This window comes from Mobula birostris, chromosome 14 (genome assembly GCF_030028105.1).
Source record: "Mobula birostris isolate sMobBir1 chromosome 14, sMobBir1.hap1, whole genome shotgun sequence".
Classification (NCBI taxonomy): domain Eukaryota; kingdom Metazoa; phylum Chordata; class Chondrichthyes; order Myliobatiformes; family Myliobatidae; genus Mobula; species Mobula birostris.
The window spans coordinates 85,990,024-86,013,148 of NC_092383.1; the positions used below are offsets into that span (position 1 = coordinate 85,990,024).

The 23,125-nt window shown below is 47.0% G+C and overlaps 1 protein-coding gene and 1 long non-coding RNA gene across 3 annotated transcripts in view; both read left to right on the forward strand.

The window, feature by feature from the left end:
- LOC140210047 (uncharacterized) overlaps positions 1-23,125 on the forward strand; it is a 55,643-nt gene that overhangs the window by 6,331 nt on the left and 26,187 nt on the right. Inside the window, exon 1 of one of the 2 annotated variants that reach the window (XR_011889135.1) lies at positions 17,487-17,667. The exons of the other annotated variant lie outside the window; for it this stretch is intronic. This is a non-coding gene — a long non-coding RNA (uncharacterized lncRNA). Of the gene's footprint in view, positions 1-17,486; positions 17,668-23,125 lie in introns of those variants that run through there. 2 annotated transcript variants of the gene reach the window in all.
- LOC140210044 (uncharacterized) lies at positions 17,661-23,123 on the forward strand. The gene is made up of 2 exons (XM_072278817.1): positions 17,661-19,232; positions 20,393-23,123. The coding sequence occupies exons 1-2, from the start codon at positions 18,280-18,282 to the stop codon at positions 20,922-20,924; spliced, it is 1,485 nt and encodes a 494-aa protein (XP_072134918.1). The 5' UTR covers positions 17,661-18,279; the 3' UTR covers positions 20,925-23,123.

Here is a 23,125-nt window from a genome sequence, read left to right on the forward strand (position 1 = left end):
TTCAAGATCAGGCACCTGAATCAGCATGGATAACTTCACTCACTCAACACTGAACTGATCACGACACACAACCTATGGGCTCACTTTCAAGGACTCCACAACTCGTGTTCTCAGTGCTTATTTATTTGGAGATTCAGCACAGAACAGGCCCTTTAGGCCAAATGAGCCACACCGCCCAGTAACCCACCGATTTAACCCAGCCCAATTCCAGCACAGTTGTCACTAATTTCATTTGGCACAAGAAGATGGATTTTGCTGTATGCTTCGATGTTTTCATGTACACGTGACAAATAAAAAGCCAATCTTTTTAACAAAACTGAATATACATGCAATATTTCCTTCCTCTCCATGTAGCCCATTTATTTCCACCAAGACTGAATATTGGTGACCAATATTCCACAGCACCAGTGCATTGTGTGTGACTGATTTACTGTCGCATAGGGGCAATCAATTGTGATCGCTCTTCCTACAACTCCTCTTACCCCATCTCTCCATCTCCACATTTCCATCTCTCTCTAACTAAAAGGAAGATGAAAGTGAGAGCAAAATTCTTGAGGATCTGAAGACAATTCAGAAATGGAGCACAGGAGGGTGAGAGACAACATGATCGAGATGTACAAAATGATCAGAGGCATAGATCAAGTGTCTATCCAAAGTATATCTCACGGCAGAAATGGCTAAAGTGTGGGGAGTAATTTCAAGGTGATTGGAGGATAGTATTGAGGGGACGTCAGAGACAGGATCTTCACAGAGTGCTGGGTGCATGGAAAGCCTTGCCAGGAGTGATGGAATATGCAGATACATTTAAATAATCTTTCAGGTGGGCACATAGAGGATAGGAGAGTTACAGAAGGGAAGGATTAGTCTGATCTTCAAGGAGGGTAAAAGACCCTGTACTCTGCTGTAATGTTCTATCTTCTATGTTCCATAAGTGGTGGAAACAACCCAGTCCACGACAGGGAAAGGCCACCCCACCACTGGACAAACACATTTACAAGGAGAGCTGTCACAAAAAAGCAACGTCCATCATCAAGGACCCCCACCGTCCACGCTCTTTTCCCACTACTACCATTGGATAAGAGGTGCAGTCACCTTAGGTCCCACTGCCCCAGGTTCAGGAATAGTTAATACCCTTCAATCATCAGACTCCTGAACCGAGGTAGATAACTTCACTCACCTCAACTCTGAACTGATTCCACAACCCATGGACTCAATCTCACTTTCAAGGATTCTACAACACATTATCAGCATAAAAATAACATCAACAATATTTAGATTTTTATTTGCACTGTCTTCTTTGCACATTGGTTGATTGTTAGTCTTTTGTTTGGGTGCAATATTTTCATTGATTCTATTGTATTTTTTTGTTCTACTGTGAATGCCCACCTGAAAATGAATATCAAGGCAGCACTTTGATAACAAATTTCCTTTGAACATTGAAGTCTAGCAGTAATGGAGATGCTGCTTTCAAATCAGATGCCTTCCAACTACTCAAATGCACACAAAGATCACTCAGTGATGTTTCATTAAGAGTCCCAGCTGTAATGGCTACACTTTTCATTTAAACAACACTGGCCTTGACTTTTTCAGATGACATTTGGGTGTGAGGATCAGTGGAATCCCTTAGTTCTCACAGTACCGTCAACCATCCATCTGACCACACTGCTGTCTGATGGTACATCAGGAGTGAAGACAGTCACTCCAATCCCCCTCCAATCTACTGGAGCCTGAAAAGCCAAGCCCAAAATCTCATTGGACAGCCTCCTTTTCCAGTATTTCCTGCTCCCTTGAGAATTTTTAGCAAACTGGATTCTGAATGATGAGAGTTTGAAAACGGAGAGAAACTCTGGTATAGCAAATGGAGAGAAACTCTGGTATAGCAAACAGAGAGAAACTCTAGTATAGCATGAAGTCTGTGGACCATTTTGGGACTTAGCAGAGCAAACAAAGGCACTGATAAACAAAGTCTCCTTTGTCTATCCTGCCTGCTATTTGCTCAAACAATTTCAATGGATTTGGGAGGGTAGATTTCTTCTGAAAGAAACCATGTTGATTTCAGCATATTTTATCATATGCCTCCGAGTACTCTGAAATCCCATCCCTAATAACAGATTCTAACATCTTACCATCCATTGAAGCCAGGCTAGTTGGCCTGTAATATCCTGCCTTTTGTCTCCCTCCCTTCTTAAAGAGATGAATTACATTTTAATTTTTCAGTCATCTGGAACCATAGTTAAAAGATTACTTCTAATGCTTCCACAATCCCTCCAGCTACTTCATTAAGAACCCTGGGATGCAGTCCAGATAACTGATCCTATTTCACAATGCTCTTTCAACTATTCTGCTCCATTCAGGTTCAGTGCAGGGTCTTGACCCAAACCATCAACAATCCCCTTCCCCCAGATGGCTGCTGCGTGGTCTGCTGAGTTCCTCTGGGAATTTTCTCTAAACTCCAGATTCTGAAATCTTTAGTGTCTACATATATTCACGCACTGTTCTGGAAATTATGAATGACCCCCTAGTCAAAACAAATTATGAAAATATCCCATGCTGGTTGCCACTCACCATGTAGGACACAAATTAGAAGAATCAAACTCCACATCATTTTATTCACAGAGACCTGGTCAACACTTGTCTGGTCACAGAGTGAAGTAACTGTCAAATAAAATTAAGGAAGAAGGGAGAAGGAAGTCCAATCATGTAACCACACGTCATCAGTTGATGTGTGATATGTGATCATATTTCAAGTTCAACTTGAAATTTAATGGGGGAGAAAATAAGTCTAACAGCATTATTTCAGTGGAGTAAAGAAAGTTACAATGGAACGAAAGAGGAGTTGGCCAAAGTAAATTGGAAGGAGATGCTGGCAGAGATGACAGCAGAGCAGCAATGGTGTGAGTTTCTGGGAAAGATGAGGAAGGTGCAGCACAGATTTATTGCAAAAATGAAGAAATACTCAAATGACATGATGTCATGGTCCAGTCCGTGAAGTCCACATTCCGGTTCATGGTCTGGTCCGTGGACCCAGGACTCTGGGTCTTCCAGCTGTCCCTTGTTTCAGTTAAACATTGGCACCTGATTCCCATCTTTGAACTTGCAATATAAGTAGCCTTCGGATTGAGTGTAGGCTGCTGGTCTGTCTTGTCAGTCCCCCTTGGAGCAACCTGCTAGTGGAAGGCTAGAGCAGCCAATTGCCATCTTTAGGCTGTATTGGGGAACCATCCCCTCATGGAGCCTCGCTGTCAGTAGTCAGAGCTGTCTTTGCAGTATGGATTTGGCTGTTTCCTGGGCCAGCTGAGTGGCTGCCAGCCACTCCAAGCTAGGTAGGGATCGGGCTGTTTCCGTAGCCAGTGGAGGTTGCTGGCTGAACTGAGACTTGGAGCTACCCCCGAGCAGAGATGGAACTGTCTGTTGTTCTTTGGTGTTTGTCTCTTCTTGTCCTTGCTGCTGTGGGGTAAGTCAAGCCGTCTTGCCGTTGCCCTGCGGGGGGTCATGTCTTGTTTTGTCCTTGCCTCCATGGAGTAATTCAGGCCATTTTGCCGTTGCCCTGCGGGGGGTCATGTCTTGTCTTCTCCTCGCCTCCATGGGCTGTCTTGCCTCTGCCCTCCGGGGGGGGGGACATGCCTTGTCTTTGCCTCTGTTGGCTACATCTGGCTGTCCTGCCGTTACCCAACAGGTGGACCTGTCCCACCTTGGTGTGGAAAAGTTGAGTCCCGGCTTGTCTTAGGATAAGTCCCGGCCCTATGTCTATGTTCTGTCCTGTCTCACGTCAGTGTCGTGTTAAAGATGAGTCCTGGCTTGTCGATGAATAAGTCCCAGCTCTATGTTGATGTTTGGTTCCCAGTCTGTCTCTGAGCTCCAAGAACCCCAGCCTCGCAGCTCCCGCAGCCGAGCTCCAAGAACCCCAGCCTCGCAGCTCCCGCAGCCGAGCTCCAAGAACCCCAAGCGTCGAGGATCCCGCAGCCGAGCTCCAAGAACCCCAAGCGTCGAGGATCCCGCAGCCGAGCTCCAAGAACCCCAAGCGTCGAGGATCCCGCAGCCGAGCTCCAAGAACCCCAAGCGTCGAGGATCCCGCAGCCGAGCTCCAAGAACCCCAAGCGTCGAGGATCCCGCAGCCGAGCTCCAAGAACCCCAAGCGTCGAGGATCCCGCAGCCGAGCTCCAAGAACCCCAAGCGTCGAGGATCCCGCAGCCGAGCTCCAAGAACCCCAAGCGTCGAGGATCCCGCAGCCGAGCTCCAAGAACCCCAAGCGTCGAGGATCCCGCAGCCGAGCTCCAAGAACCCCAAGCGTCGAGGATCCCGCAGCCGAGCTCCAAGAACCCCAAGCGTCGAGGATCCCGCAGCCGAGCTCCAAGAACCCCAAGCGTCGAGGATCCCGCAGCCGAGCTCCAAGAACCCCAAGCGTCGAGGATCCCGCAGCCGAGCTCCAAGAACCCCAAGCGTCGAGGATCCCGCAGCCGAGCTCCAAGAACCCCAAGCGTCGAGGATCCCGCAGCCGAGCTCCAAGAACCCCAAGCGTCGAGGATCCCGCAGCCGAGCTCCAAGAACCCCAAGCCTCGAGGATCCCGCAGCCGAGCTCCAAGAACCCCAAGCCTCGAGGATCCCGCAGCCGAGCTCCAAGAACCCCAAGCCTCGAGGATCCCGCAGCCGAGCTCAAGACCCAAGACCCCAGCCTGTCTCCAATCTCAGGCCTCTAGACCCCAGCCACATCCTGTCCTGAAGCCATGTCATGTCCTTGCCTGGTTCCGGGGTCCGAGCCTGAGGCAATACCCAGGTTTTGGGTCCTTGTCCAGTCTCAGGCTTGGAGTCCAAGCCTTGTCTCCTAGGCCATGGTTCCTAGTCCTGGTCCCGCTTTCCCTAGCCCAAGTCTGCGTTCTTGTCCCTGCTCCCTGCCTGAATCCTGTCACGTCCCTACTCTAGTCAAGTTCTGTTCCTTGTACTTCAGTGTCTGTGTCTCGCATTTGGGTCTATTCCCAGCACCCTATTGTGACACAAGATAGTACAACCGTGGCTGACAAGGGAAGTCAAAGCTAATGTAAAAGCAAAAATTAGCAGGAAGATAGAACATTGGGAAGCTTTCAAAACCTACAGAAAGCAACTAAAAGAATCATTGGGACAGAAAAGACAAAATACGAAAACAAGCTACCAAGAAGCTTTTTCAAGTATTTATGAAAATAAAAGAGTGATGAAAGTGGATAATGGACTGCTAGAAAATGATGCAGGAGAAATCATAATGGGAGACAAGAAGATAGCAGATGAACTAAATGAATACTTTGCCTCAGCCTTCACCATGGAAGACACTAGCAATGTGCCAGGTATAGAAGGGTGTGAGGGGAGAGCAGTGAGTGCAGTTGTTATTACAAGGAATGAGGTGCTCAAAAAGTTGAAAAACCTAAAGGTGAACAAGCCACCCAGACCAGATGAACTGCACCCGAGGGTTCTGAAAGTTGTAGTGGTAGAGACTGTGGAAGCCTTAGAAATGATCTTTCAAGAATCATTGGACTCTGGCATGGTGCCAGAGGACTGGAAAAATTGCAAATATCACTTCACTCTTTATGAAAGGAGGGAGGCAGGAGAAAGGAAATAATTGACTACTTAGCCTGATCTCAGTGGCTGGGAAGATGTTGGAGTCAATCGTTAAGGATGAGGTTATGGAGTACAGTTGTCCCCCGCTTTTCGCATGTTCGCTTTACCAAACCTCACTGTTACGAAAGACGTACATTAGTTACCTGTTTTGTCTAACAGAAGGTGTTTTCACTGTTACGAAAAAAGGCAGCCCGCGAAAAAAGCAGCACGCAAAAAAAGGAGCGGGCGCCCTGAGCAGCTGCACTTCCCCCGGATTTGGAACTGCATTCTAGCCGGCTTTGCTTAAACTTGTGCCTGTGAGCAGCCATTAGCAAGATGAGTTCTAAGTTATCGGAAAAGCCTAAAAGAGCTTGTAAGTGTGTTATGCTCAGGGTAAAACCAGACATAAATAAACTTTTCGATCGTGGTGAACGAAGCAAGGACAAAGTGAGGTTGGCTTGTGGAAGTTGACAAACATGATATCCCATGACCAAGAACTGATAGATGAAGAGCTGATACAATTGGAAGAGGAAAGGATAACAATCAAAACCAAATGCAGTAGCGAATGGACTGAAAGTGAAGTCATCCAGGAACTGAACGTGAAGCAACTGCATGAGATTTTCACTGCAATGATGAAGTAAAACGACTTTAATTTTGAAAGGGTACGTTGGTTTAGGGCATATTGGCAAGATGGTTTGAGTGTTTACAAAGAACTGTATGATAGAAAAATGCACGAGGCTAGCAGTCAAGCATACTGTCATTTTTCAAGCTTTCCATATCAGCCACAGCAGACGGCGAACCTCGACCTTCAACATAGAGGCAGGCAGACATAGAAGAAGATGACCTGCCTGCCCTAATGGAAACAGATGACGATGAGATGACACTCCAGTGTCCCACCACCCCAGCCCCCGGACCGCGGGCCGATACATTGCCGCAGAGAATGCAGCGGTAGTGGGACGTACTTAGCACATCTTCAATAAAAGAAGCTGAAATAAGCAAGCTAATTAATTAGGTGCCGCCCAGCACATAAATGTCGGCCCAGATCAGAGGCGATCGCCGATTGCGTTGCCTCTGATCTGGGCTGACCTTTACGTGCCGGGTGGCACCTAATTAATTATCTTCTTTACTTCGACTTTTCTCTTAAAGATATGCTGGGTGCGTACCGACCACCGCTGTACCCCTGCATGCTTCGCAGATCGGTATCGGTCGGTGGTCTGGAGGGTGGGGGCCACTGCACCACCCCAACCTCCGACGACTCAGTCTAACACACCATCATCAGTGTGCTCTGCGCTGTCTTCCCAATTCTGGTAAGTGAAACTACACTGCATATACATTATTTCTACTTTATATAGGCTGTGTATTTTTATGCATTATTTGGTATGATTTGGCAGCTTCATAGTTTAAACATTACTGGAGAGTGTGTTTCTGCCAAGAGCACTTGCCTGAGGTTTTTCCGAGACCACTTGCGCCGTGTTTCTGCTGAGAACGCTTGCGTGAGATTTTCACTACAGAGAACAGTGCAGGCAATGATTGTAGAGAAGTATTTCTACTTTATATAGGCTGTGTATTTACCATATCATTCCTGCTTTTACTATATTATACTGTTATTTTAGGTTTTGTGTTATTTGGCATGATTTGGTAGGTTATTTTTGGGTCTGCAAACACTCACAAATTTTTCCCATATAAATAAGTGGTAATTGCTGCTTTGCTTTACGACATTCCAGCTTATGAACTGTTTCATAGGATCGCTCTATCTTCGGATGGCGGGCAGGAGGAGAAGATGGCGGCGCGACGCAGCGCATGCTGCCTTTCCAGTGAAATGATATATTTGTTAAATAGAGGCCGTGCACAATTCTGATTTGATGGAGACAGATGTGAGAAGCACGGAGGAACACCTGGAGAATCTTCTGAAATGTCCCGTTCGCTGCTGCTACTATGTGATCGAGAATCTCCAGAGGGAAGGCCCCAAATCCTCGGTATTTCCTGTTGCTGGCGGCCAGGGCTGGGGTCGAAGTGCTCGGCAGAGGTGGTGTTCGGTGATCGGTGTCAGAGGGCTGGTCGGAGGCTTGAAGTTTTTGGATGACTTAGAGTCGGACTGTGGTTGGGTGCTTCCAGGATGCTGCATTGGCAAGTTTTTCTGCATTGCTGCACTAGAAACTCATGGCAGGGAGAGTTTTCTTCCTTCTCCCGTCTGTGTGAGATGTTGGGACTGTCGAGAGACTTTGAACTTTTTTTTACCATGCCCATGGCCTGCTCTTCATCAAGTTACGGTATTGCTTGCACTGTTGTAACTATATGTTATAATTATGCGTTTTCTGTCAGTTTTTCAGTCTTGGTCTGTCTTGTGTTTCTGTGATATCACACTGGAGGAACATTGTATCATTTCTTAATACATGCATTATTAAATGACAATAAAAGAGGACTGTGTCCTCATAATCTAATCTTAAAAAAAACCTGTACTTAGTGACACAGAGCAAGATAGGGTAAAGTCAGCATGGTTTCCTTAAGAGAAAATCTTGCCTAGTGAACCTGTTGGAATTCTTTGAGGAGATTACAAGTAGGATACAGAAAGGAAATTTAGTGGATATTGTATATTTGGATTTTCAGAAGGCCTTTGACAAGGCGCCACACATGAGTCTGCTTACCAAGTTAAGAGCCCATGGTATTACAGGAAAGTTACTAGCATGGCTGATTGGTAGGAGGCTCCGAGTGGGAATAAAAGGGTCCTTTACTTGTTGGCTGCCAGTGACTAGTGGTGTTCCGCAGGGGTCAGTATTAGGACCGCTTCTTTTTATGCTGGATATCAATGAATTAGATGATGGAATAGATGGCTTTGTTGCCAAGTTTGCAGCTGATATGAAAATTGGTGGAGGTGCAGATAGTGTTGGGAACACAGATAGGCTGCAGAAGGAATTAGACAGATAAGGAAAATGGACAAGAAAGTGGCAAATGAAATACATTGTTGGAAAATGCATGGTCATGCACTTTGGTAGTAGATATAAATGTAAAGCCTGTTTTCTAAAAGGGGAGAAAATTGAAAAGTCGGATGCAACGGGACTTGGTAGTCCTTACGCAGAACATCCCATAGGTTACTTACAGGTTGAGCCAGTGGTGAGGAAGGCAAATGCGATGTTAACATTCATTTCAAGTGATTATATAAGAGCAGGGATGCAATGCTAGGGCTTTATAAGTGAGGCCTCACTTTGAGTATTGTGAAGAGTTGTAGGCTCCTTATCTGAGAAAAGATGTGCTGGCATTGTAGAGGGTTCAGAGGTGGTTCATAACAATGATTCTAGGAATGAAAAGGTTATCATATGAGGGACATTTGATGGCTCTGGGCTTCTACTCACTGGGATTTCAAAGGATGAGGGGTATCTCATTGAAACCTATTAAACGTTGAAAGGCCAAGACAAAGTAGATGTGGAAAGAATATTTCCCATGGTAGGGGAGTCTAGGACAAGAGGGCACAAGCTCAGGATTCAGGGGTATCCATTTAGAACAGAGATATGGAGAAATGTCTCTGGCCAGAAGGTGGTAAACTTGTGGAATTTGTTACCACAGGCAGCTGTAGAGACCAGGCCTTTGGATGTATTTAAGGTGCAGACTGAAAGATTCTTCATTGGCCATGGTATCAAATGTTATAGGGAGAAGGCTGGGGAGTGGGGCTGAGGAGGGCAAAACAAAGGATCAGCCATGACTGAATGGTGGAACAGGCCTGGTGGGTCAAAAGCTCCTACATCCTACGGCCTTATGAAAAGCAGCACACACAAAGTTCTTGAGGAACTCAGCAGGTCAGGCAACATCAATGGAAATTAATATACAGTCTTCATTTTGGATAGGACCCTTTATCAGAACAGAAAATGAAGGGGGAAGACATCAGAATAAAAAGTTGGGGTGAGTGGATGGAAGGTGATAGGTTAAGCCATCTGGAAAGGTAAGGTAGAGGGCTGGTGAGGAAGGAATATATTAGCAGTGGAGTGTGGACCAAAAGAGGAAGGGAAAGAGGAGGGAACCCAGGGGAAAGTGATTGGCAGGTGAGAAGAGGTAAAAGGCCAGAATATCAAAAGCTCTTAATTATATTTAACAAAATAAAAGACAATTCCCAATGACAGATAGGAATGATGAGAAAAATCAAATTGCTAGACACTAGCAACAGCAGATGTTATGATCTGGAGCAAAAATAAATTGCTGGAGGTGTCATGAAGCAGGGGCTTAATCTAAAATGTTGATCACTCTACATGAGCTGATGTTCTCTATCTCTAAGTTCCTCCAGAAAATTTTTTTCTTGCTCGAGTTAAAATGTCATCCATGATGAGTCATCGAGTAAAAGGTTCTGGCAAAAAGTTATTTGAGGAAGAGAAACAAATGAGAGGAAGAGAAATGACATGGTCAAGAAGTTCAGTTGTTGTTCAGAACAAACCTCAGAATGTGGAAGGATTGTGATCGAAGTGACTTTGACTGTAGAATGTTTGCAGGTGCCAGATGGGGCGGCCTGAGTTTCTCAGGAACTCCTGATCTCCTGCAATTGGCACACAAAACAGTTTCTAGAATTCACAGAAAATTGCCCCTTAAATTTCATTATTACATCCTCTCCCACTATCTAATCTAGCAGTACATTCCAGGCACGTACGACTACATCAGAATGCTGTTCATCGACTATAGCTCAGCATTTAACACCATCATTCCCACATTCCTGATTGAGAGGTTGCAGAACCTGGGCCTCTGTACCTCCCTCTACAATTGGAACCTCAACTTCCTAACCAGAAGACCACAGTCTGTGTGGATTGGTGATAACATATCCTCCTGGCTGACGACAAAACTGGCGCACTTCATGGGTGTGTGCTTAGCCCACTGCTCTACTCTCTGTATACTGGGCATAACTCAAATACCATCTACAAATTTGTTGACGATACAACCATTGTTGATAGAATCTCAGGTGGTGACGAGAGGGCGTACAGGAGTGAGATATGCCAACTAGTGGAATGGTGCCTCAACAACAAGCTGAACAAGCTGGCACTCAACATCAGGAAGACGAAAGAACTGACTGTGGACTTCAGGAAGTGTAAGACAAAGGAGCACATAACAATCCTCAGAGGGATCAGAAGTGGACAGAGAGAGATCAGCTTCAAGTTCCTTGGTGTCAAGATCTCTGAAGTTCTAACCTGGTCCCACCATATTGCTTCAGTTGTAAAGAAGGCAAGACAGGGGCTATACTTTATAAGGATTTTGAAGAGATTTTCATAAACTTCTGTCTGATGTCTCCTCAGTCTCCAGAGAAAACAATCCTCTCCATAGAGCTTATATGCTCTAATCCAGAAAAAAAGCAGTAAAACTTCTTCTTCAGATGCTCTAAAGCAGGGGTCGGCAACCGATTTGCCTCTGTGGGCAGGATCGCATATTAATAAGCGGACGGTGGGCCAGATGAATGCCATAAAAAACTTGAAATATGGGAATTATATTTCATCCACTTCCATCACTTTCAAGGATTCTACAACTCGTGTTTTCACTATTATATATTTATAACCATTATTTTTGCATTTGCACAGTTTGTTCTTTGCACATTGATTGTCAGTCAATCTAGTTTTTTTCCCTTTTAAATACATCTAGTTATGTTTTGCCTCAAATTAATGAATAACACATGCTAGAAAATCATTTGTGCTTAACCAAGGATGCCAATTAGTAATCAAAGAACTCAGTTTAGTTTTTCTGTCCTACCATTGCTGGTGCCCCATCAGTTGTGATGCCAATTAGCTTCAATGCATTAAGTTTCATTTCTGACATCATTTTCAACAAAGCTTCAAAAATGTCTGCTCCAGTAACTGTGTTCTTCATAGGAACTAATTGAATAAGCTCTTCAAAAATTTGAAAAGTTGAGGTCACTCCTCGCACAAACACTGCAAGTTGAGCAGTGTCTCTCAGGTCTGTACTCTCATCAAGTGCAATTGAAAAAAAATGCAATTAGTCGCAGGCATCCCTTAAACAACTTTTAACATCTGCTGACATTTCTTCAACTCACCATGTGATGGTTCTTGCTGACAGGCTGATAGATGCAAATAAAGATTTCTTTTCAGGACAAACAATATCCACCACTACCAGTAAACATTCTTTGATGAACTCTGCATCTGTAAAAGGCTTCATCTTTTCTGCAATACATTTTGAGGCTTCGTAGCTGGCACAGGTACTTCCTTCATTTTCACTGCTTTTTGGCACTCAGCGTCTAACTTCCTGCGTTTTGCATTCATTACCATTGGAATTTTTTTCTTTGATTTTATTTCAAAACGCGAGTTATTCAACAGGTATCCTATCACATGTATATATCTGGATATTTAGCATGGATTTCTTGTTAAAACACAGTGACGCTGTTTCTGTTTACAAATTTGAATGATCCCATCTGAAAACCTGCGCGTGCACAGAGAGTATCTAATACATATTAATAAGGTAGTCTGCCTTCTTGACATTCATATATACCAGTGTTTGGTTTGGAACAAAACGGAACCTGGGGCCAGCGTAACAAGACGCCATGCATGTCCATCAGTGTGGTCGTGTGAAAAATCGCTCGCGGGCCGGATAAGCATAGTATCCCAATATTTGCTTGTGGGCTGGATGTGGTCCACAGGCCGTAGGTTGCCTACCCCTGCTCTAAAGGGTCCAGATCCTTCCTGTTTTGCAGCAACCAGAACTACACGCATTCTCCAAACATGGAGCTTGCAAACTTTTATACAGCCGCTACACACCTTCCTGACATTTTTATTTAATGTCCAGACTGAAGCCTGTTTTCCCATTGACATTACATCTGTCCCTTTTGACACCTTCATGGAGATATAGACGTGCACTCCAAGATTTGTAGATCATTCTGGATCTTCCTTGGTGATAATTCAGTCAAACCACAAACTACAGAAGGTCTGCAGATGTTGGAAGTACAAGCAATACACACAAAATGCTGGAGGAACTCAGCATGCCAGGCAACATCTCTGGAAAAAAGTACGATCAACATTTCAGGCCGAGACCATTTGGCAAAAGTCTTCCTGCTAAAAGGTCTTGGCCCAAAATGTCGACTGTATTTTTTTCCATAGATGCTGCCCAACCAGCCAAGTTCCTCCAGCATTTTGAATGAGTTGCTCTGTATTTCCAGGATCTGCAGAATTTCTTTGGCTTATAAATCCACGATATTGCTGTTCACCTAGTTAGATCTTTAGATGCTTGTTGAAGTGGTATGCCATGTGATTTAGTGCAACCCAGTGAATAATGGATAACAGTTGCCATAAATTTACACATGTTGGAGAAGTAATACAAACTGTTTAATTCTTTAGTCTAGATTTCACTGTAGTTTGAAAATTGGGGTATTCTGAGAAAATAGCTGATTTATATTCACCCGAAATTTGAGTGTGCATGAAAATGCTTTATATGCCGAAAATGGTAAACCCTAAAATAACACTAGGTTCCTGTTTCCACACATGTTCTGGTTTTAAAACTTAGCAAAAAAGGACACTGGCATATGTCACCAGAATTTCCTGTCAATAAAGAACAGAATATCAAGTTCCACTTCTGTTTTCCTGTAGCAAGATCATAGAATGTACAACATAGGAGGCTGTTCAGCCCTCCATCCAATACTGGTTGAAAAAGCTCTGTCTGTTCTGGCCTTTCCTCTAAGACTGGGTCCTTTGCCCGGCAGGTGACGACTCTTCAAATACACCTTCCAGTCTCTGTATATTGTGCTGAAAGTTTCTGCATCCACCAACCCTTCAGGAAATGAGTTACGGAACCCCATCATTTCTTCACTTCTCCGTGGGTCATCACCTTATCATGGTGAAAAGACTTGTGAGCTCCTTAGATCCTGAGAGAGACGCTGTCCAGGGCTTAGCTCATGGTCTAGTCTCCCACGGCGGCAAGATCAAGGGGGAGGTTACAGACATCTCCCCTATAATGCAAATGACAGTTACATTTGACCCAAGACCCCTATTTCAACACTCATCTAAATGATCAAGCTTCTTCCTATTTATCATTTTGATGCCCTTTATAATTTTTTCACAACTCAATTAAGTCTCCACTCTGCCTCCTCAGTTCCAGACAAAGCCAATCCAATCAATGGTACGACTGAAACATTCAGTCCCTGGCCCATCCTCACTGATCTCTTCTGCAGACTCCCCACTACATTCTTGTCTTCTGGTAATGTGGTAATTACAAAGGACCAGTGTTCAAGCCATGGGCATAGCCACACTGCTTCTATTTCTTTTGTCTCTGCAGATAAAAGAAGCCATTTTTCTGCTTTTCTACTCACCTTATCTTTGTCTTCTGTCACACTCAGTGATCAGTGATCACACTCACCAAGATCCCTTTCACCCTCCGCATTCCTCAATATCATTGCATTTACTTATCCATTTATACACTGGTGGTGGGGTGGAGATACCTCTCTACCAAATGAGGTGCAAGACATTCCTACCCTCCACTAACCTGTGCAGATCACCCTTGGGCAAGGTGTAGCACTTGCTTCACCCTCTCCCCCATCAGGGTCACGTGAAGCCATGGGAGCAGGAGGTGGATGGTCCGATGAGAGATGGCGCACTTCACGTCCTGTCTGTGCAAATACTGACGCCAGTCCGATAACCTTTGAAGATTATTGACAAGACCTGTGGTGTCACAGCGTTTGGATATGGCCAAAGTGCGGAGAGGGAGAGGGACACTGAAGCGGGTCGATAGTTTACAGACTTTAATGCAAATAGGATTTTAATGGAAAAGAAAACAATAAATGCAAAATCAAGCAAGCAGGGCCATTCACAAAAGCTCTCAAACAGTAAACTGGATGCCAACACCGCGGCTGAAAGGAATATCTAAATATACAATGAATACCGCGAGTTAGCAGCGTCAGCTGACTGCAACCTGACAGTGTAACCCCGCAGCCCAGTCTGTGGTTGTGACAGGGATCCCTCTCTCGGCGCAGTGCTGAGTCGCTACAAACCTGTGCCTGCTGGAAGACACGAATGAGAGACTTGTCCAAGAAGTCCAGCACAGGGAGCCAAGAACATTCTTCAGGACCATGCCCTTCACAGCCCACAAGGCACTAGACCTCACCCCGTAACCGGCGAGATGGCAGGAGGCGCCGTACTGTATTGACCAATGAATGATCTACCAAGCAGGGAGGAGGAGGATGCTGGTAACTGGTTGGAGCTTGGAAACAATGGACATTGGACGGACCTTCAATAATGCTGGTAGATGAAATCTGTACGAGACCTTGTTGCAGCCTTTTCCACAACAAGTGGCCCCATGTACCACGGGATCAATTTGTGGCTCTCAACTTTAACGGGAAGATCCCTTGATGCTCAGCAGGTCACCTCTCCTGGCATGAGAGTTCGCATATGTCGGCGGAGCCGATCAGCTTGTTGGGCATGTTGTTTCTGGGCGCGCAGCCGAGGAGCTTTGGTTGGTCTCAAAGGGTGCTTGTAGCTTGGAATCAGCGTTCAACATCAGGAACCCCGTCAACAATCTCCTGGTCAGGGAAGAATGCGGACATAGCCGTGGAGGAGGACTGGAGGTCATTGCGGGTGATCTCTTCCTAAACTACTTGGGAGCTCCAGAACTTGGGGTTTGGAAGAGGCAAGGCAGTGCAGGCTCGTCAAAAACTCCTGATTCACTCTCTCAGTCCAGCCATTAGATTGGGGGTAGAAACCAGATGAGAGGCTGGCAGTGGCTCCTACTAGAGAACAGAAACCCTTCCAAAAGAGGGAATTGGACTGTGGTTTACGATCAGACACTGTCTTGAGGGAAGCTGTGGGGCCTGAACACATGTTGAATCATGAGGGTGGCAATCTCACGAACCAACGGCAACTTAAGTAGAGCAATGAAGTGGGCAGCCTTGGAAAATCGATCCACAATGACCGGAATGGTAGTGTTTCCATTAGAATGGGGGCAGCCGAGTGATGAAATCCACCGAGAGGTGACCAGGGACCAGGGACCAGGGTGGAAACTGGCTGCGGACATAGCAGTGCCACAGGACGCTGGCGGGACAGGCAGATACAAGGTCATGGCTATCCTGGGACAGTTGGCCACCAAAATTGTCTCTTTATAAACTCCTGGGTCCGTTGAATTTCCAGACTGCTCGCCAGATGAAAGGAGTGACCCCATTCCAACTTTGGAGCACAATGCCACTGGGGAATACAGCCGGCTGGGAGGTCTCCTACCTGGGCCTGGGTCTGACTGTTCAACGGCCCTCACCTCCGCCGAAATTTTCCAGATCATCGGAGCAGCAATCACGAGCGAGGAAGAATGGGCCCTGGATCAGCATTGTCCTCAACGATGGGGACTGAGCGTCGGCCTTGGTATTCTTGGTGTCAGGAAGATAGGTGAAGAAGAGGGCCCAACAAGCTTGACAGGAGTCTCTTTGTATTCTGAATGTAAGAAAGGTTTTAATGATCTGTCCAAACCCAGAGAGGTTGTTCTGCCTCCTCCAGCCAGTGTCGCCATTCCTCCGAGGCCCCCTTGACAGCCAGAAGTTCCCTGTTCTCAACATCATAATTACACTCGGTTGTAGAGAAGCGATGGGAAATAAAAGCGCAACGGTGCAGTGGGCTATCCTCAGAAGAGCACAGAGAGAGGATATCACCAATGCTGGATGCATTGACCTCGACTATGAAATGCCTTGAAGGGTACGGGTGTTGTAGCACTGGGCTAGTGGTGAAATGGCGCTGTAAATCCAAAAATGCTCGGTTCATATCGTTCATCCAGGACTCCTGACAAAGTCTACCTTGTGAGTGTATTTATGGGAGTAGCGATTGGGCTGAAATTCTGTATGAAGCGGCGATCCTCTACACTGCCAAGAGTCTTACCATTAATACTATATACTGTCGTCATTTTTGACCTACCAAAATGAACCACCTCACACTTATCTAGGTTATCCATCTGCCACTTCTCAGCCCAGTTTTGCATCCTATCAATGTCCTGCTGTAACCTCTGACAGCCCTCCACACTATATACAACACTTCCAACCTTTATGTCATCAGCAAATTTACTAACCCATCCCTCCACTTCCTCATCCAGGTCATTTATAAAACTCACATAGAGTAGGGTTCCCAGAACAGATCCCTGAGGCACACCACTGGTCACCAAACTCCATGCAGAATATGACCCGTCTACAACCTCTTTGCCTTCCATATGCAAGCCAGTTCTGGATCCACAAAGTAATGTTCCCTTGAATCCCATGCCTCCTTACTTTCTCAATAAGCCTTGCATGGGGTACCTTATCAAATGCCTTGCCGAAATCCATATACACTACATCTGCTGCTGTACCTTCATCAATGTGTTGTCACATCCCTAAAAAATGCAGTCAGGCTCGTAAGGCACGACCTGCCTTTCACAATGCCATGCTGACTATTCCTGATCATATTAGCCTCTCCAAATGTTAATACGTTCTGCCTCTCAGGATCCTCTCCATCAATTTACCAACCAAGCACTGAACATTTGGACTTTCTTTTCACGGCTTTAGATTCAACACTCATATTCAATTTGAAGATGAATCAGTAGCAACGCTTGTTGCTGACTTAATTTTGTGATTTTGGAGCTGTTAGAGAAAATAAAATATGGGGTCACTTGGTTGTCGGCGTGCGTGATGTTCGCATTCAACATCGTCTATTGGCAGAATCCGAGCTCACACTCAACTCACATTCCCTTTCGCATTGGAAATGGCAATGGAAGTGGCAGATAATGCTGTTTCGTTGCAACAGTGCAATGTACATCACCGACAACTGCCGCAGATTATACTAACATTAACAAAGTGTCCCAGCGAGGGACACTCCACGTTTCCGATCTTACCGTTGTGGTGTATATCATCTGAAGTCTACTGACTGTCGACACCGAGTTTCCGTCTGTTATATTGGCCAAAAGAAAAGATACTTGACAAAAGTTTGCCGATCTCCGCCTCCGTCCAAACCAGAACCTTCCACTGCGGCACAGTACGCGGTTACCGTCACGGAGCCGTAAGCAGACGTGATGTACTCAGATGTTCGAGGGCCAGTTCTCCCTACATGGATGATTTTAGAGAGTAACGGCAGACACATTTCCTTTGAGCTTGGCACTGGCTGTGCTGTTACTATATGCAGTGAAAAGACATGGGTAAGCATGTTTGGCTCTGACTCTGAAGACACTTACGCCACCGCATTACACTGAAGGCTTACACTGGGGAGCAGTTACAGCTGCTTGGTTGTGGCAGGGTACTCGAGTGTGAAAATCAATCGGACCACAACCGGTGAGGGAGAAGGAGTTAATTTACTTGTGTGCGACTGGTTGCAGCAACTGCCTGTCCTAGGTCTGTATCAGATGAAAACCGGCAAGTCGGTCAAGAACTTATTCAGGCGAAAAAATATTTCTTAGCAATCCTGATGAAGGTAAACTCAAGGGTACGTCTTCCAGAAACAGTCAGTCCAGCCACTTCCGCGATACCTCTCCCCTTCGGCCAAAAAGGGAGGGCTCACCAGTAGAATGGTTTTGCCTGTGTGGTAATTAACGTTTCCCAGCCGCTTAGGACCATGCATTCTCAGTTCTGCTCCAGTTTCAAGGTTTCCCTATGAAACTCCATCTCTCTGTGTCAAGGCTCCGTAAACAGATCCCTCCTGTTTACTGTTAAACGTTCACGTCCGCGTAAGCATCCTAACTCATTCTCCGTGCCTATGTCCTGCACTTGGAACCCACTTCATCTGCTCATTACAACAGAACGATCTGACCACAATGGATCCAGTACACACGAGTATCCTGCAACAAGCCCTCGCCAGCCAGGGCTCCCTACTGGGTCTGCACGACCAACTCCTCCGGGAGGCCATGGAGAACCTCCGTTCCCTGTTTGCTGACGTAACGAAGATCGGTGACCAGGCGGACCGTGTATCCACTCATTTTACCCCATCCACTTCTGGAACTCTGTCCAACCAGCCCAGACAGCATGTAGTGGCAACCCCCTACGTGTCAGCAACACCCCCGCCAAGAGAGCCGCACGTACCTGAACCAGAGCACTATGCTGGAGATTTGGGGAAGTGCCGGGGCTTCCTTCTGCAGTGCTCCTTGGTGTTCGAACAGCAGTCATCCACGTACTCCACGGATAAGTCAAAGATTGCTTATATCATGGGCTTGTTGCGGGGAAGTGTCTTAGCTTGGGCTACAGCTGTTTGGGATAATCAACCGGAGATCTACTCTTCTTTCGCCACCTTTGTCGCAGAATTGAGAAAGATCTTTGACCACCCTGTCCGTGGTAAAGACACCGCCAAAGGTCTACTCAATCTCTACCAGGGCTCACGCAGTGTTGCCGAATATTCCGTGGAGTTCTGGACGTTAGCGGCCAACTCGGGGTGGAACGATGAGGCACTCCGAGGGGTATATCGGAATGGTCTCAGCGACATGGTAAAAGACGAGTTGGCGGCAACAGACGATACTGACAGCCTGGACTCCTTGATCTCCTTAGCCACCAGGTTGGACAATCGTCTCCAAGAACGGCATAGAGAAACAACGGGCTGTCCACCACCTTTGACCACTCCACGACACTCATTTCCGTCTCCCGCCAGAACAAGCCTCTCTCGTCCTGGTCCTAGAGTAGCTCGCAGCCCGGCCGTCTCCACTGCTCAGGGAGAGGAACCCATGCAGCTGGGACGGAACCGCCTTTTCCCCGCTGAACGACTAGAGAGTGAGAGCGGGTGAGTGTCTATATTGCAGCCAGTCCAGCCACTTCCGCGTTACCTCTCCCCTTCGGCCCAAAGGACCAGTAGAAAGGGGGATCCTGGTGAGCCAGACAACATTCCCTTCCGTTCCCTGAACCCGGATGCAGCTTCCAGCTACTTTACGTTACAACCAGCAGTCCCAGTCAGCACTAGTGGACCCCGGCGCTGAGGGAAACGTTTTGGATGAAAACATAGCTTCCCGGGCCGGGATCCCTCGCGAGCCGTTGAGTACCCCCTTGGAAGCCCGGGCACTGGCCGGTAGACTACTGGCCTGAGTTACACATTGCACACCACACCTGTCTCTCTTTCTCTCCGGGAACCACAGGGAACAGATACGATTCGATTTAATTTCCTCTCTTCAAGCTCTGATAGTTCTTGATTACCCCTGGTTAAGCCACCATAGACCCCACATTGACTGGTCCACCAGGAAGATAGTCAGCTGGCGTTCGTTCTGTCACACCACTTGTCTGCAATCAGCCCTTTCGCCTGTGGAAGTCACCGCGACCTCGTCTGCCTCTGAAACCCCTGAGTTATCCAAGGTTCCAGCAGAGTATCACGATCTGAGAGAAGTGTTTAGCAAACAACAAGCTCTTTCTCTGCCTCCACATCGCCCTTACGATTGCGCAATTGACCTTCTCCCCGAAGCCCCCTACCCCCCAGCCGGCTGTATAACCTGTCCCGGCCCGAAAGGGAAGCAATGGAGGCTAACCTAAATGACTCTCGCGGCTGGCATTATCCAACCCTCATCTTCCCCTGTAGGCGCAGGTTTTTTTCTTTGTGGGGAAGAAAGACGGCTGACTGCGCCCCTGCATTGACTATCGCGGCCTGGACAGCATCGCCATAAAGGATAAATATCCACTGCCCCTTATCTACTCTGCTTTCAAACCCCTTCATGGAGCCACCACTTTCTCTAAATTGGACCTACAGAGTGCCGACCACTTGGTCAGGATAAGGGAGGGAGATGAGTGGAAAACAGCTTTTAACGCTCCTCTTGGTCATTTCGAATATCTGGTCATGCCCTTCGGTCTCACCAATGCCCCCGCCGTCTTCCAAGCCCTGATAAATGATGTCCTTAGGGACTTCATTAACCGTTTCATTTTAGTTTATTTGGACGACATCTTAATCTTCTCCCGCAGTCTTCAGGAACACATCCACCACGTCCGTCAGGTTCTGCAGAGGCTTTGGGAGAACAAACTATTCGTTAAGGCCGAGAAGTGCGAGTTTCATGTCCCTTCTGTCAGGTTCTTGGGGTACATCATCGGGAGCAGGCAAGTGAGGGTGGATTCCGAAATGATCCGGGCGGTGGCGGAGTGGCCAAAACACACGACACTCAAGCAACTCCAGCGATTTCTGGGGTTCGCAAACTTCTATCGTCGCTTCATCAGGGATTACAGCCGGGTGGCAGCACCCCTTACTCGACTCACCTCTCCGGCGACCCCCTTCCACTGGACCCCCGAAGCGGACTCAGCCTTCTCGGAGCTGAAAAGGCGTTTCACCTCCGCTCCCATCCTGGTCCAACCGGATCCCCCTCGCCAATTTATTGTGGAAGTCGACGCCTCCGACTCTAGGGTGGAAGCGGTCCTCTCCCAATGCTCCGGCCTAGATCAAAACCTCCATCCCTACGCCGCCTTTTCTCGCCGGCTATCCCCCGCCCCAACAGAACGATGACATATGGAACCGGGAGTTACTGGCCATCAAACTCGCTTTGGAGGAGTGGAGGCACTGGCTGGAGGGAGCAGAACGTCCATTCATCGTCTGGACAGACCACAAGAATCTCATATACATCCAAACCGCCGAACGCCTGAATTCCCGCCAAGCCCATTGGGCATTATTTTTTGGCCGTTTCAGATTCACACTCACCTGTCTTCGGGGGTCCAAGAACAGGAAGCCTGATGCTCTCTCCCGTCAATACCTCTCTGAAGAGGACCTTCCCAACCCTGAGGCCATCCTTCCACCATCTTGTGTGGTGGCTGCCCTCACCTGAGAGATCGAATCCATGGTCAAAGAGGCCCAACGGACTCAACCTGACCCAGGCAATGGATCCTCCAATCGCCTTTTCGTGCCTGACTCTGTTCAGTCTCAGGTTCGCCAGTGGGGGCACATTTCTCATTTTGCCTGCCATCCGGGATGGATCGAACTCTGTTCCTTCTGAAGAGACATCTCTGGTGGCCCTCCATGGATGCTGACACTCGTTCCTTCTTCTCTGTTTGTGCCCGCGGAAGTGCCTCCCACCAACCACCTGGTGGGTTGCTTCATCCTGTACCTGTCCCTAGCCGCCCATGGTCTCACATTGCACTGGATTTTGTTACTGGACTTCACATGGGAACACTGTTGTACTCCCATGGTGGACTGCTTCTCCAAAGCCGCACACTTCATAGCCATTCCCAAACCCCCTACGTCCCTTGAAACAGCTGACCTTGTTCATCACGTCTTCCGCCTTCATGGAATTCGCTCTGACATTATTTCTGACCAGGGCCCCCAATTCATCTCTCAAGTCTGGAGATCTTTTTGTCAAGCCTTTGGAGCCTCAGTAAGTCTGTCTTCCGGCTTCCATCCGCAGACTAACAGAACAAGCAAACCAGGATTTGGAAGCGGCACTGCACTGCATGACTGCTAACAACCCGTCATCCTGGAGCACCCATCTTGCTTGGGTAGAGTACGCCTACAACTCCCAGGTCAGCTCCATCACCAGAATGTCGCCCTTCAAATGCTCCCTCTGTTACCAATCCCCTCTGTCTCCCGCACATGAAGAAGACATTACTGTGCCTTCAGTTCATGCCCATCTCCGCTGGTGCCGCAAGATCTGGAAGGATGCGCGTGCGGCCCTGCTCCACTCAGCCGACTGCAACTGGAGGATTGCTGATTACCATCGAACTCCTGCTCCCAATTAGCGGCCTGGGCAGAAAGTTTGGCTCTCGTCAAAAGACATGCCCCTTAAGAATGAACCTAAGAAACTTGCCCATCGCTATCTGAGACCATTCGAGATTGAGAGTATAATCAACCCCTCGGCGGTCAGACTCAAACTGCCAAGATCCATGCACATTCATCCCACATTCCACATCTCCCAGTTGAAACCTGTATCTGTCAGCCCTTTGTGCCTCCTGCCAAACCCCCTCCACCCGCCCGGATCATTGACGACTACCCAGCGTACACCGTCTGGCGAATTCTGGATGTGCACCGGTGAGGCAGGGGTCTCCAGTACCTGGTTGATTGGGAAGGATACGACCCGGAGGAATGCTGCTGGATTCCCCGCTCCTTCATCTTGGACCCTTCCCTCATCCATGATTTCCATCGTGACAATCTGGACAAGCCTAGTGGTTTGACTGGTGGCTGCTGTTGAGGGGGAACTATTGTCATGGTCCCAATCGTTAATACTCTATTTTCATCTAATTTCCTTTGATTGTGCCACAACTCTGACTGTTAATTTCCCATTTGCTCCTAATTCTCTTTGATGACAACACACCTGGTTTCCATCAGGACCCGCAGCATAAGAACCCCAGCGTTACAACCACTAGTTGGCAGATTGTTGGTATTGCCTGTGTGGTAATTAATGTTTCCCGGCCGCTTAGGACCGTGTGTTCTAAGTTCTGCTCCAGTTTCAAGGTTTCCCTATACCGTGCCGAGATATATAGACACACAATTCTATAATTGGGGGTACATTTCATGTCCATTGATGACAATGATATTTTTCTAACTATTTTCTTCAAAAATATCATATTGTACCGATTAAGGGAAAGCATATTATAAAATCAGACAAACATTTTGTGCACAATATGTTTCATTTAGCTTGAAATTGTCATGATGTTCCTAAACTGACAGTTTTTGCAATGTTCATTTTTTAATTGAGTGGATCTTGGCCTCAAAATAAT

Bases quoted from the DNA above. Each gene is read 5' to 3' on its own strand.
- LOC140210044 (XM_072278817.1), top strand. From the start codon at position 18,280: ATGGATCCAGTACACACGAGTATCCTGCAACAAGCCCTCGCCAGCCAG. The intron at 19,233-20,392 runs GTGAGTGTCTAT...CTTCTCCCGCAG, and splicing joins CGACTAGAGAGTGAGAGCGG to TCTTCAGGAACACATCCACC.